This window comes from Motacilla alba, chromosome 12 (assembly GCF_015832195.1).
Source record: "Motacilla alba alba isolate MOTALB_02 chromosome 12, Motacilla_alba_V1.0_pri, whole genome shotgun sequence".
NCBI classification, from domain to species: Eukaryota; Metazoa; Chordata; class Aves; order Passeriformes; family Motacillidae; genus Motacilla; species Motacilla alba.
In genome coordinates, this window is record NC_052027.1 from 1464909 (window position 1) to 1480232 (window position 15324).

General features: G+C 49.1%; 1 protein-coding gene across 12 annotated transcripts in view; it reads right to left on the bottom strand.

Annotated features, from left to right (window-relative positions):
• ITPR1 (inositol 1,4,5-trisphosphate receptor type 1) overlaps positions 1–15324 on the bottom strand; it is a 162604-nt gene that overhangs the window by 48829 nt on the left and 98451 nt on the right. For 6 of the 12 annotated variants that reach the window (XM_038149707.1, XM_038149706.1, XM_038149703.1 and 3 more), the window contains 4 exons: positions 12527–12562; positions 10975–11025; positions 7512–7644; positions 6703–6893 (listed from right to left, as the gene is read on the bottom strand). In XM_038149707.1, the coding sequence (XP_038005635.1) occupies positions 6703–6893; positions 7512–7644; positions 10975–11025; positions 12527–12562 (411 nt within the window). The remainder of the gene's footprint in view (positions 1–6702; positions 6894–7511; positions 7645–10974; positions 11026–12526; positions 12563–15324) is intronic. The other 6 variants (XM_038149705.1, XM_038149713.1, XM_038149712.1 and 3 more) reach the window with 2 other exon arrangements.

The following is a 15324-nucleotide window of genomic DNA, read 5'->3' on the forward strand; positions in this document are numbered from 1 at the left end:
ACAGCGCTTTGTTGATTCCTGTGCTTACCAAAAAAAAGGCAGCATGACCTTGTTTTGCTGAATAGCTTTGCCTCTGCCTGCTCCGGGAGGACTTTAATCCTGCTAGGGATCATCTTGAAAGTTTATGTTGGACCTGGATCCCACGGAGAGGAATTGGGAGAATGACTGATTTACCTCCCTGCTCGCTCCTTGCAGGACCAGGATCCCAGTGGAACGCTGAGAGGACTGCCACACAGGAGGTGGTACCCAACCATGAGCACCACGAGGCTACCAAGGCACAGCTGAACCCTGAGGTAGAGCCTCTTCACCTTTTTCTCCACCTACGCTGCTCAACTGCACAGATGGACACCTCAGAATCCAGCAGGAAACTTCCCTTTGGGAAAAGGACTGAAGGATGTTCTGCTCCAGGAATAATGATGGCCCAAACATACCTCAGGAAGCAGCAGGAGTTGCAGCTCAGGAGCAAAGACAAGGTGCTATGGTTATCATCTCACCTCATCCAGCCTCAGTCTCACCTGGGCATCCCAGTGCCCTGAATGAAAATGCAATCTCCCCTGCAGGAAGCATTCCTCACACTGCATTATCGGGGAGGTGGCTTGTTTTGAACATGGTGGGATCCAACAGCTGAGGGACACTGAGACTTCACCATGCTAAATACATCAAAATATCCAAGGAGAAGATGGGTGTGCTCTCACAAGCTTGGCAGCCCTGTCTCCTCACGTGCTGTGGAGCAGCAGAGCATCAGAGGTTCCTCATGGCTGCTGCAGGGCCTGTGCCTTCTCTGGAAGGCAACTCCACTGTCAAGGTCAGGATTTGCACAAGGTTTCATTTTGGAGAGGGCTCTTTCAGAAAAGGACAAGATCTCTGCCCACAGTTGATGCTGCAGGTCTTTATCAACAGGTTTTTTAATGTCATGTTCATGACATAATCAGATTTTTTTTAAATGGTGTATTTTATCCTGAGTAAAAACACATTGAAACAGTGAAAGACACAGGCAGGTGATTGTTTAACACGTGCCAAGAGATTGCTGGTTGTGCACTGGTTTCCTAAACAGGCACCATTAAAACAATACAAAGAGAAATATAACATCCTGAGCCACAGAATTGTCTGTTCGAAACAAACAGAAAATTTAGGACTTGTTTTATCAATGATCAAAAGTTTTCAAGTGCCGTTTACAGAAGTTTAGTGACCCAAAGACATTCTTGCCTCTGCAGCCTTTGCCATCACATACAATTGCCTGTGCTCACTGATATCTATGACTGCTGCAAATCTTGCAAGAAATAAATCTGATTTTAGAAGTCCAAACCACAAATTAAAGCACTGTTGTGTCACTAAGCCAAGTACTCCTGGAATGTTTCCTTGCAGAGTTTTCTCCCCATTGTGCAGGGCAGTTGAAGCCACATAAGAAAAGAAACAAAGTGTTCCTGCCACCAAATAGGACATTTTGGCCACAGTATTTCACAGTCAGTGCTACAATGAACTCAAGGACATAAATTTGTCTTCAAGTTTCTGCTCTCTCAAACCCAGGGGCTGTGACTGACCAGCACCAGTGGCTGGTACCCCCAGCTCTGGGCTTTCCTGGGTCCCCCAAGTGTCAGAAACACAAAACTGGATAGCTCTGGATTCAATTCCTTTTGTGCATCAATCCTGCAATTATGTAATAACTATCAATCATCTCTGGACAGCTGGAGGCACAGAAAAGGAGACCACAATTCACTCTGGTGGAGTTTCCTCGCTGGTGGCAACGCATGAGGAGAAATGTTGAGAAACATCAACTGAGTCCAAGTATGGAGCAAGACTGGGTTGGATGGGAGAGTTGTGTGAGTCCAGGCCAGAATTTCCTACCAAAGCTGACAGTGAGGAGCTGGCTGCGGAGATTTCTGTACCCATGGCACCTGTTCCAGGGACAGCACAGCCCCCAGCCCCAGGCTGCACTCAAGGAAGGGCACAGGGATCCTCTGGGGAGGCTCAGCCAAGAGCCCTGGAAGTTCAAACGGCTCAAAGACACAAGCTTATTGCACTGTCACATCTTAAAGGAGCCTCACACACCCCGCTGAGCTCCAAGCCACCACTCCATACAGCACTGATTCACTCCTGCCCTGCTGTGATGGAGGCACAGCTCTCCACCACCACCAGCTCATTGGTGCTCTTGAGCCAGAGTGGCCCCTGGTCCTCACCCCATCCTCAGCTGCTGGGGCACAGAGCTGTGCAGCACATCCCACCATCATCCTCTGCAAAGGGCAGCATCTCTGCTCAGATGCCTTAAAGCCAGGAGCAAATCCCACTTCCTGAAAAAAATCACCTTTTCCTTGTGTGCCAGCTCCCATCCTCTGTGCCTGCAGCCCACCTAGAGGACAGCGGTGGACAAAGGGAACTGAGGCACCCCCACCCTGAAGTGGCAGAGGTGCATTGTGTCACCTTGGGGCAGCACTTAAAAACTGCCTGGAACAGCCAATGTCATCAACCTCGTTTTACCTTCCCCTGCTGAAAGCCCCACCGTGTGCGTGTGGGTAATTTGTCACGCAAGCTGACTCCTGAGAAGATCCCTAATTAAGGGAGCAGAGTCTCCATGGAGAGGTGTTATGTAAGGGGCTTTACTCGCCATTAACTTCCACCGACCAAGGAAAGCCCAAACTAGGCAGAGGTGAGGCAGAGCAACAGCACACAGAATTTTTAGTTAGCAGATGAGAGTTGCAGGAGGAGTCCTCAGCAATTTCCTGCACTGTCACTCACTCTGTACCAGAGGAGAGGCTGGCCACACGTGTGGGGAGGGACGGAGCGCTCATCCCTTCCCAAGGAGAGGCACCCCGAGTGCCCACCAGCACCAGCACCCACCAGAGCATTCCCTGCTCTGCAGAAGGGAGCCCAGGGCAGCACCAGGACAGCAGCCAGGCACTGGCACCCAGGGCAGGCTCAGCCCTCATCCTCTGGAGCAGAGCGTGGGGCACCCCCACGGCTGCCCAGAACCGCTGAGCCAGCGCTCCCCAGGGGGATGCTCAGGGTTATATAAATTAATAAAGGGGTTGATGTAATTTGCAGCTCAGTGAGTTGCAGCATTTGTCAAGTTAATTTGTTGTCTGGTGCTGACCCCGTGGTTCCACCTCTGCTTCTGTCTCTGTGCAAATGAGGGCAGGCTTCCCACTGAAACCCAGGGCTCCTGCTGAGCCGGAGTGACAGCCACCACAAGGTCACCACCACCCTGCTCCCAAAGAACCTGACAGTGTTTCTAAGTTAATTCCAAAAGCTGAAGTCCAGAAAGTTTCCACCCAGAGAGCTGGAAGCGGGCAAAGACCTTCCCAGAAGAGCTAATTTGCCACATTGACATTCACCCTGCAGCAAAACACGGAGCAGCGTGGGATTCAGGGTGCCACACACCACCAGCTCAGCCTCCTTCCTGAGGTGAACCAGGAGCCTTTTCTCTTGTCCTGCTTCTCCCCCACATTCATTTTCTTAACAATACAATAAAAATCCCTCCTACCAATTACAATAAGGAACGTTTCGAGATTTGCTTTTCTGCTGGAGTTGGCAACCACCTACTTTGCCTACCCTTAATACTGGCCCTGCCTGCACCTAATGAAACAGCAACACCTATTGCAGTTATCCCTTCCCAGCATCATGGGGATCTGTTCTCCCACTGCAGCTCCTGGGAGTTACCTGGGAACTCCCATTATTAACCATATTACAATCATCATGTGCAAGTTCCTGTGTGTTGGTACAAACCTTCTGCTGCACTCCAGGCGGAATCAATTTCCCGTGTGAAAACCTGGAGTTAAGAGAATGCCATGCAGGGGTGACACATTTCTGGCTTTGCTGCCAAAGAGCCTTTTTTACATAACCTGTCCCTATCCCTCCATTTTCCTATTCTCAAAGGCCTGTAGATAGAGGCAATTGAAGTTCAGTAGAAATTATTCAAACTGAGCACAGAACAAACTTGTTTGGAACACTATCAATCAAAAGCTGCTAAAAAGAACAACAAAAAAAAATGTTAAATGAAGATAAATTCTGTTAGACCTCAAAGACAAAGCTGGCTGGTTTGGCTAGGTCAACTTTCCCAATGACAAATGCATCTGATGCAAAATGAACACAGTTACTAGTCCAGAGACTGGGGATGACTCTTCCACTGGCACCAACTGGAAATTGCAGAACTGCAGAAAATCCACTCTGCAGGTTGCAGAGGTTGCCAAGGCCTACCTACCCACTCTGCAAAACTTATCAAAGAACATTAGAGAGAGACTGGGATAAAACAAAAGGAAAGTATCAGGGTAATTTTCCCAAGTGCATCTTGTTTCCTATGGAGCCAAATTTTGCAGCATGTGTTGTAAAAATGAATTCCTGCTAAGGGGAGACCATTATTTTGCTGTACTCAGTAAATCTTCACTGTGTCACAGCCAAAGGCTGCTGCACAAAACCAATCAGCTTTGCAGATGAGCAAGTACCCACACAGCTCTCCTGAACAGCTGGGCTGCACCCAGAACCTCTGCATTGTGAGCCATTCTTCCTGTGTGGGGACAGCAAAGCCTGATGACATGAGTTCCCTGTCTCAGGACACAGTTTAACCTGGCCATCACATCACTCAGGACACAGTTTAACCTGGCCATCACATCACTCAGGACACAGTTTAACCTGGCCATCACATCACTCAGGACACAGTTTACCCTGGCCATCACATCACTCAGCAATTACCCTGGGAGATACAGCCCTGAACTGATGATCTTGCTGAAGAGCAAGCCTCCACCTTGGCTTTGATTCCCAGTGTGGAGCCAGCTGTTCTCCCACCCAGAAGTTAAGCTTTGTGGTTGGTGTTTTCCCCACTGGAGTCCTCCTGACTTGGCTCTCTCAAGCCCTGCTGAGAGCTCAGAGTGCTGAGGACGTGCTGTTCCTGCCTGCCAGTGCCAGCGTCCCACGGGCCCCCCCGTGCTGGAGCCACTGCAAGGCACCAGAAAACTCTCTTCCTACCACCAGGAGTTTAACCAGCGTGGAGGAAAGCCACAGAACACGTCTATGCACTGATTATGCTCCTTTTTTGCCTTTTGCTACCAAGCCCATGGAGTGTTGCAGCACGGAACATCCACATCCCAACGGCTCCACGGGATATTTTCAATAACATCCCGTTCGTGCTTTGCATGCATGAGTAAGAGCTGCTGGGTGTGTCCGAGCCCTCAGAGCTCACAGCATTAGCTGTAGGCATCACAAGTCATTTGGTTCCTAAAACATTGTGTACTTAAAAGCAGCCCACACTCCAGCAGAGCCCCCTCCCAGCCCATCCCGCCGGAGCACGCACACAGGGACTGCTGGCTGCCCGTCCTACAGACACCTGCCAAGCGCTTTTTCCTGAGTGGGAAAGGATGGAAAATAGCCACTCTGGGCTGTGGAAGCACGTCTGTAGAGGCTGGAGCGCAGCAGGACCTGGCAGCACTGCACGGCGTGGGGCAGAAGATGCCCTAAGAGCCATCCATCACTCCTGACCGCAGGGCTGCTCCACAGCCTCCCAGCTCCCGCTCACAGACAGCAAGTGCAAACTGAACTGCCTCCCTTTTGGGTAAAAAGGTGTCTTTGGAGAGGGACTGCAGATTTTCCTGTTGGTTTTCAGTGGGCGAGCTAAGGAATCTGCTTCCAACACGGATTTGTGCTCTGTGGAAGCGACTCTGCTCTATCCTTTAGCACTGAGGTCCAGCACAAGCAAAGATCTCTCCAGGCTGGGGCAGTTTGTTTTTCCTTCCAGCCTGACAGTGTGAGGTTACCTGAGGCTCCCTGAGAGCTGCAAGGATGAAAGCTCAGCTTCCTCTACATTAGAGAAGAGCAGGAAATTTAAAGGAGTGACTGTCCCCCCGGAATGTTCATCCTGTCATTGCAGTTTAAGGCGACACGGGATTCTCAACACTCAATTCCCACTTTATCCATTGCAAAGAAGTTTCATTCCAGAGCTTATACACAGGGGATTAATGAGGGCACTGATTACAGAGACAGACTGAAGGAGCCCAGAGACATTCCCTGCTCTCTCAAGGGAAGTTTGCATGGACACAGGAGGTGCTGCTGTAGGGATCTAGTGTGCGTTTCAACCACAACAATCAGTTACAACTGGTCAGGACTCAGCCCCACAGGCAGACTGCAAACACAACACGTGCAGAGCTAAACAAATAAGATATCACAGATTCAATCATCTTTGTAAGCAAGTTTTGCTGTAATAAGGTTTTACTTTCCATTTGGAAGAATGTAAGAGCTCGCTGGTGTGTGTTCATTAATCCACACCAGGGACAATTTTCTTTTAGGGGAATCTAATCCTTATTGAAAACACAGAAAGGAAGAACAGTGAGATTGCTGGAGAATGGTGGTGGTCTGGAGTTTACCATACCCTTATGTCAAATTCCAGTCTGAATTTAACAGCTCATTGTAATAGTCTCAGAGCACATTACACTTAAGTTATTTGGAAGAGCAGTCAATCACTTATCTACAAAGCTGTTTTATTACACACTCCTCTATATTGCCCTTGGAAAACACCTCATGTACTCAGTGCCCGTGCAAACATTCAGTAAGTTCACTTTTGCATGGCACACATTAATATTTTCCTTAATTACAGGTCAAAGATCATTCAGATAATTTCCACTCCTGCCTCCTTCACCCTCTCAGATTTCCTGGATTTCATAAAAACATTTCCCTTCCCGACAGGGCTCAGTCACAAGATGGAGTTTTCCATTTCCCTACCTGTATCGTGGTGTTCCCACCTTCCAGCAGGGCAATGGCCAGCAGGATGCTCTCGTGGAAGACTCTGTCACTGGTGGCATTCATGATGAGATCTATGACCAGGTTGGAAGCACCTTCTTTATCCAGGTGGCACTGGACATCTGCCAGGCTCATCTCCCCTCGGCTCATTGAGCTCGACCCAGAGCTTCCTCCTGTAAAGGTGACCAGGACAAACAGGTTGGCACTGACCCCATGGGGCTGGCAAGGCCAGGTGGACAGGGCTTGGAGCAACCTGAGATAGTGGAAGGGGTCTCAGCTCATGGCAGGGGGGGAGAACAGGATGAGTTTTAAAGTCCCTTTCAACCCAACCCATTCTGCGAGTCCATTAGTGACTTTTTTAGCAATGGCCTCAAATTAAATAAACTTTACTGTACAACTGGCTTTATATGGAATTTTTGCCCATTCTACCCTCCAATCTCTGCAATACCAGGAAATGGTTTTCTTTCATAAACGGTTAATAATCTGACATCCTTATGGGCACATTTCCTAGATATTATTGCAAATATTAAATTGATCAGGATTTCTATTTGAAGCCATGTCCCAAACATCAAGCCAACCCAGAGCAGTGACTGAAAAGCACTAAGAGCTCTGTCTGCCAGTTTCGCTCCCAACTGCAGTCACCCACACGGACAGCTTCACTTTCTTTGGGAGCTCACAGACAAAACCACGAAGGAAAACACCCCGCTTTGAGCCGTGGGGTGCAGACTGGTCAGGAACACACATCCCCGGGCAGGGAGGGCAGCCCCAGGGAGGAGCAGAGCGTGTCCTACCTGCCGGGCCGGCCTTGCCGGGGCTGCTGGCGGACAGGGGCCCGTTGCCGAAGGCGGTCAGGCTCTCGCGCCGGCCGGCCGCGCGCACGTTGCCGTAGTAGCGGTTCACCAAAACCTGCCTCAGGGCCTCGCCCTGCGCGCAAAGAGCACAAGGGAATCACCGTGGGAGCTCCACGAACAAGCCAACCACCCATGTTCATTGGCAGCAGGGCTGCTGTTACCAGCACCCTTCTCGCGGTGAGGGAGGGGGGAATGAAACCCTGGAGAGTTGGAGAAACCCACAGAGCAGCTCCTGATGTGCTGGGGCACTGGAGGGGTCTCATGGGGCTCAATAAGATTATGGGTTCACCCATGCAGCACAGAGACAGCTGCAGTTCAGGTTTTGTGCACAGCTTCCTAGACAGATTTACTTTTCTGAGAGGTTCGTTTTAATTAAGTTCTATTGTCTAGGCCTTAAGTGCAAAGGAGTGGCATCTGCACAGCACCAACGCAAAACCAAGAGGTGGATTAGAGGAACACCAGAAATGGTGTTGAGGAACAATTTAATCTCCTCACACCTCTCCTGTTTTGCCATCCCACCAACCCTGCAGGGCCGTGCTCCGCTGTGCCTCCACCAGCAGCTGACAGGATCCATCAGCTGCCGAGCGGAAACCCGAGTGATCCCGCTGGATCCTGGCTCTTTGTTCCCTGCTGGCAGCTGCCCGAGTCACACCAGCCCTCCCACCCCTGCACCCACCCCAGCACAGGGCAGGTCCTCACATAACCCCAAATCCCAGAGCACCCAGAGCTCCAGCACGGCTCCAGCGTGAGCCAGCGGAGATCCAACACCTCCAGGTGGAACATCACCCCACTGCTGCCACTTCAGCCTGCACAGGAATTCCCTGGGATTTGGGAGCTGGACAAAGCTGGAGGCACTGCCAGCACACAAACTCTGCACAGGGATTAAGGGATTTTTGTAAGGATTGCTGTCACCAGGAGCTCCTGCCCTGCTAATGGCAGTGTGGTTACAGCAGCACCATCCCAGGACAGTGCTGCACAGGGGAGGGAAGGGCTTTTCTGGGGATTCAGAAAAAAAAATAGCCAAAAATAATTTCATATTAAAAATATGGCAAATGAACTAAAGCATCTTATCTTTAGTTTCATCCAAAAAAATGTGCTTGTCGCTGATTTATTGATTTTCAGTTGTATTTCAAATGAAATTACTGAAATTGAAATTACTGAATTGTCTGACTATAGATTCAAGATGTCATGACTATAGATTAATGAATGTCTGACTATAGATTCAAGATGCCATTTAATACATTAGCTGTCATTAAAGTGAAGTCTTACTCTTTAAAATTTCACAGGAGGCCTTTAAAATACAAGTAAATGGAACAACATTAATGTGCATTAATTGGCTTGTACAGAACTCCAGCCCTGCTGCAGTCCCACTGATTTTATACACAGCTGGCACTCACAAAGGTCACTTCAAAAGATCTTTATAGCCCAAAAGAAAAAGACAAAAACCTGTCTGATAAGCAAAATCTTTACCAAATTTCAGAAATCACTTCCACAGGGAGAAGCTCAACACATGCCTGAGCTGGTGAGGGATCTCTGCCCTCCCCACAGGGCTGGGGCTCAAGCCAGGGCTCCCACTGCCACCCTGTCCCCACAATCCAGCAGCTTAGAAATGGTTCCTGCGGATTCTCGGCGTGAAAGCTGCAGCACAGGAGCTGCATTTCACGGGATCAGATGGGGAAGGAGCAAGTGTCAGGGAACAGGATGCAAAATAAACACAGTGTTCCAACCAGCTGCTTCCAAAAGCTCCCAAACAGCAGAAAAAAAGGAAAACTCCCGTGGAAACAACAGTAGGAGGAGATGAGCACTGCTCCAAGGGGCATACGCTTCCCATCACAGCTTGGGCCAAAGAGTGAACATGTGGGAGAGGCAGGAGACAGCTCAGGAGCTCCAGCAAAGCCTGTCCTGGAGGAGCTCCTGCGACTGACAGCGACATGGGAGTGCTTAGCACACGAGGCAGTGCTTTATCCACCTCCCTGCTCCCAGTCTGGCAGGTGAGGGAGGCTACCTGACAGAACAAGGCCAAGCCAGACAAAAAAAACCCCTGAACTACATCTTCCTTGTACATGTGCACTGATTGGAAAGGCAGCTTGACACCCAGATGGGCCCTAGGACACAAATGGCTACAAGGGAGCTCTCACAGCACCTTTTTCCTCCTCTGTTGAACTAACTGGCAGTCATCCTGTCAAATGGCATTTAAACCAGGGATTTTTACTACTTACTACAAACATAACACATATCCAGCCTCAAGAACAGCTGCTCAGCCAACTCCACCTTGCCTGAATTCAGGAGGGCAACTAAAGCTCTTGGAGCTGCCCCCTGATTCTCCTTCTGGCCCCTTGTGGAGCAGGAGGTGACTTCTATTCCATGGTCAAAATAGTTGGGGTGAGTGGAGACCTGAGCAGGACAGGCACCTCTGGTGTCTGTAGGTGTTGTGTACCCAAAACAAGACAAATCACCAGAAAATACAGCAGGAACAAGTATCAAGCAGTTGTTTCTAGTCAGAGTGTGCTGATCCAGGTCTGGCAATACACAGTCACCAGCATTTCAAACTCTAACTGGGAAGAAAAGCTTTGGCTCCTACAAATTTATCCAACCCCATGGTATCAGCTAACAAAATATGAGTATGTGATCAAAGCAGAAGGGAGAAAAAATAAGTGGTATTTAAGAAATGTTCCAATTAATTCAGCTGCAGTGCTTGGCTCCAGAACAGTTCTTTAACCATCCTGTTAGTGCTGTGCACCACTTTGACGAGGGCAGTGTGCAAACAAATATCAGATGTTTGGCAGTAACCAGAAAAATCAAATATGGCACCTAGGAAAAAACCCAACAGCGTCCAGTTTCATCTGCACTCACACCAGGTAAAGTCACACAAACACCACTGTACATGCATCAGCAGTGCAGATGCAACACACAACTCTAAGTGATATCAGAAACCTGCTAGAAGCTTTAAAACAGAGCATCCTTAATATTTTAGAGTGAAGCAGTTTTAAGTTGTTGCTGTTGTGTTCCCACACAAAGAGCAAAAGAAATGGAGAAAGGGACCAACGATGCTGATTTGGCAGCTTGGCTGGCTAGAAAGGGGTGGTGTGGCCAGAGGAGCCAACTCCAGGAGCACTGATGGATGTCACCTCACAGCTGAGTGATCAGCACCCAGGGGAAGGTTCTGTCAGTGGCAATGGACCAGACCAGGAAGGACCAGAGCTCAATTCTGAACAGCCAAGCACTCGTCCCTTCCATGTAACCCCAGAGAAGGGGCTCCAGCACCTCACTCTGTCCACATGGCTCATTTTTAGGATTTTCCAGCCAGCATTTAACCACACCAGTTTCTCACATGACTTAGGCTTCACTGTTTACAGGGGAAAGGGAGAGATGAGTTCTGAGTGTGCTTGACTGCTGTACATACCCTTCTATGATCCTCCAGTTGCCTCTGGGGTAGAGTTTGATCAAGCTCCTGCTGTGCGTGCAGAAAGGTCATTTTAAAGCAGAACAACACTCAAGAGAGACCAACCAACACCTTGGCACTCATGGGGAATACTGGGGGAGTCACAGCTGGATGCAAGGGGGGAGATGAGGGAGATAGACTGACAAGCCACCAAAACAGGACACCTGCCCTCTGCCAGCCCTGAGCCCTCTGCTCTGCCACCCTCACACACCCCCCTGGCATGCACGTGTGCCAGCAGTGCTCCAGGAAACGCCACTCTGCCTGGTGTCACAGCTGCCAGGGACACACACAGCTCTGGGGGGCTCAGCCCACGCATGCCCATGCACAGACACACAGGAACACCCCCCAGCCCCCTGGACACACACTCTGGGGCTGAGGGACTCCCAACACATCCCACCGTGGTCACTGAAACTCATTTGAGACTGGGGAGGGCTTCTGGCCCAGCCTGGGGGCTCCCTCCCAATGGCCAGGATGTCAGTGGGGAGTCACTGAACTGCCCCTTGGCACAGGCACAACTCCAAATCAAATCTCTCTCACTTTAGATATTCATTGCCAGGAATGCAACTTCCACTTTGCAAAGCTGAAGCACGTTGGGGTTTTGCTGCTTTAAAGCATCTCAAAAGGTGCAGAATGACAGCTCTATACAGGGACCCATCAGAAACCAGGAGCCATCTCCCAGACATCTCAAATCCATTTGATGACCACTCAGAGTTTCAGGTTACATTTAAACACTATTCCACAAAATGTACAAATACAAAGGCCTAAACCATCACAAACACTTCTTCTACATGATCTCACATTTATAAAAACTTCACAGCTCAGAGAATCAACACCCTCCCAGATTTAGACTCCCATGTTGTTGCATTTAGATTGGCATTGATTTGGCACCCAGTTGTACAATCTACCAATGCCATGTCTGGATGTCCCATGAATTTCAAAGGAATTTAAGATTTGATAAATTTTCCTGCCTTCTTTTTGGCAAATAATCTGCTTCATAAAGGACATTTTTCCACATATCCAATTCCCTTAGAACCAGTGGCCTTGACAATGTGCAGTGACCCTGAGCTTGTCCACTGGGACATTTCAAATGGGACACCAATTGCTCTTGGAGTTGTGAAGCTTCCAGTAGGAACTTCCCTTTCCCTAAAGTATTGAAGTTTTTAAGTATGTGAGGCAAAGGGAAAACCGAATTCTGCATTAGGAGCCAAAATGAAGTCTCATTTTGCCAATGTAGGAAAATCTGAGAGGAGACTTTTCCCAGTGCCACCCTTAAAGAATAAAGGAAATGGCTGAAAGGAACAGACTTAGGATTAGCTCACAAATTTTTATAATTTTCAGACTACCACGCTAATGCTGTATTGGACTGAGGCACTTGAAGAAATCTACTTATTTCCACTGTCTGACACCAGGCAGGAACACACATTTCACAGGGGTTTTTACCAACAAGACACTCCACTAGGACTAGCGAAACACCAATATTTGTGTGCTGTACAAATATAGGTGGCTGACACACCTCTACAGGGCTCTCCGTTTCTGGAGCTTGCGGCAGCTAGTTGAAAGTAAAATGCAGAAAAATTAGTCATTCCTCCAGAATCCTTCATCCCAACAGCAATCCAGTGGTCAACAGTGAGGGGAAGGGAGCTGGCAAAGCACTTGACTTCAGCTGAATCATCACAAATGAATTATAGCTGTAATTACTGTTTACACTCTCCCACCCTGCTCCTAAAAAGGCCACATTTGGCAAATTTCACAGGTATCCTTTGAACATCCCAAACTGCTTTGCATGAACTCGGAGGCACAAGCAAAACAAAAAACATAGTTGCAGGTGCCCAGAGCAATTTTGGGGACCACACCCCCAGGATCTATCACTGGAATGCTGCACATCCACCCCAGTGGGGAGGAGGAGGAACCAGGGCTGCGTATCACAAAGGTAGCAGCCTCATAATTTTAGCTGAAAAAAATGTATTCTGTGGATTCTCATCTATAAACATACTTTTCTCAAGATAAAAGATACACGACACAGCACCAAACAGGAGCAATGAAATAAGGGCCTGAATGGTGACAGCTTTTTCAGATTTAAAATGCTGATCTTCAACTGAAACAGATGAAGACAAGTAACTTTTATCTAGTCAAGCACAGACACACAACAGAGAACTGAACATTCAAACTCAACTGCTGACTTAATTGTGGGGAAATTGCTGCAACTTCTCAGGAGCAGACACCAGGAAATAACACTCTCACAATCCTGGAGCCCCAAGCTGAGCCAGGCCTTCCTGGCCATGTCTGCCACAGGGACAGAGAGACCGACAGAGCAAGACTGGGAGAGCAGCCCAGCACCTGCTGCAGCCTGGGGAGAGCCCAGCAAAGGCAGAGGGAGGCCACAGATGCAGAGGAGGAATAATGAGAGTGCATTTCCCAGGAAGGAGCCCCAGGAGTGAGCACTTCCCCTGCAGGGGCTCCTTGGCCAGGAAAAAGACCCTTCTCCATTCTCCCCCTAAGGGACTTTGCTCCTGGCCAGCTCCCATGGCCTTTGGTGGTGGCTTCCTTGCATTGTCATTGCTCTTGGACACATCTCAAGCATGCAAGCCCCTTGTGTGGCCAAGTGGAAGCAGGGAGGGTTGAACCCAGAGGAGCACAAGTGAACAGGAAGCAGCAGGTTCCTGCACAGGAACACACCGTCCTGCCCTGCCCTGCTCCCAGGCTGCAGGCTGACAGCTCACGGGGAGCCCGGGCACATTGTCCCACTGCACAACCTGCCTGGGGCACAGGAAACATCCCTGCCTTCCCCAGAGCCAACAGCAGCAAGGAAACCAGGCCTGTTCCCCTGCAGGGGAAATGAGGTCCCTTCCTCCTGGGGAGGGGAGACTGAAGCTGACAGGTCAAGTGGACATGACTGCTGGACTCTGGATTCCAAACAAAAGTTTCCTTCTGGGCACTGGTACAGGTTTCCCAGAGAAACTGTGGATTTTCCATCCCTTCAAGTGTCCAAGGCCAGGCTGGATGGAGCTCTGAGCAGCCTGGAAGTGTCCCTGCCATGGCAGGGGTGGCACTGGATGAGCTTTAAGGTCCCTCCCAACCCAACCCATTCTGGGATTCCTGGGCTGATACCCTGATCCCATTTCAACCAAACACACATCTACATTTTGGGGCTGAAAAGCAGCACAGATGAAGAATGAGCATAAAATTAGTTTGCTCTTTCCCAAGCTAAAATTACAAATTCCAGCTCACAAATTCCTTCCCTCTGTGGCACAGACAGCACATCAGAGCCAGCCCCACACACTGAGCTGGCAGCAAAACCACTGCCCTGGGCAGTGCCCACAGGATCACCACAGCAGCACAGCCCTCAGCCATCTTCCAGTAAGAATATAAACTCCAAATCCTGAAACTGTTATTCTTTGAGTCAAAATGGGGTCAAAGAGCAAAAGAATTATTGAGCTCTTGTTGCTGTGCTACACTTTGCACTCTCCTGTGTGTGCTGCAACAGCAAAATATCACTTGATGCTTTACAAGGATTGAACAGGGTGGGAGAGCAGCCCAAAGCAGTCATATTCCAAGATTTCTTGTGCCTCCCTGTATTTCAGGTCTCCAGATATAAGAAAGGGATGGTGTAGGGGCAGGGGCAGGTTTGTGGAATAGAACACAGCCAGGTGATCAGCAGGACACAGTGGACAGCTTTTAAACGGGAGCCCAGTGGGTGGCCGGGTCAGAATCCAACATCTGTGCTTTTTACGGGCAGTAGGGAAAGGTCCTTTCAACTTGCTGAGCAAAACCCTCTCTCTTCCTTTGAAGTTTCCACTCCCCCAAGGCTGGCCAATAAACCACTCCTCACGAGCCCTGAGTGGAGATGCACAATCCCTGACCCTCTGGTGACCGCAGTGCTTCCAGCATCCACTTCCCCAGCACAGGCCACGTGTGCTTCCCAGAACAGACTGTCTGACTCAAGAGTGCATGTATGGCCCTCAAAAACCACCAGAGCACGTGACAGCTCCAGGGTGAACTCAATTTCTGAGATACAGATGAGCTTTCCACCCTTTTCTTTTACAGTTTGGAGGAATTCTTCTAAGTTTTAGTCTCATTTGCTTTCAAAATAACAATCACAATTAAAGTTGCTTAATCCTTCAGAGAAAATTCAAACTACTGCTGTGGTAGAGTGGAAAAGGTTTGAGGAAAAGCAGAAAGATTTTCTTTCAAGTTTGAAGCATCACAATTGCTTTTCTCCACTTTTTTTACACAACTATGCAGTGAACACCCAGACCACCGAGCAGTGAAAAGTCCTGAAATGCACTTAAAAGGCTGGTGGAGATTCCAGTT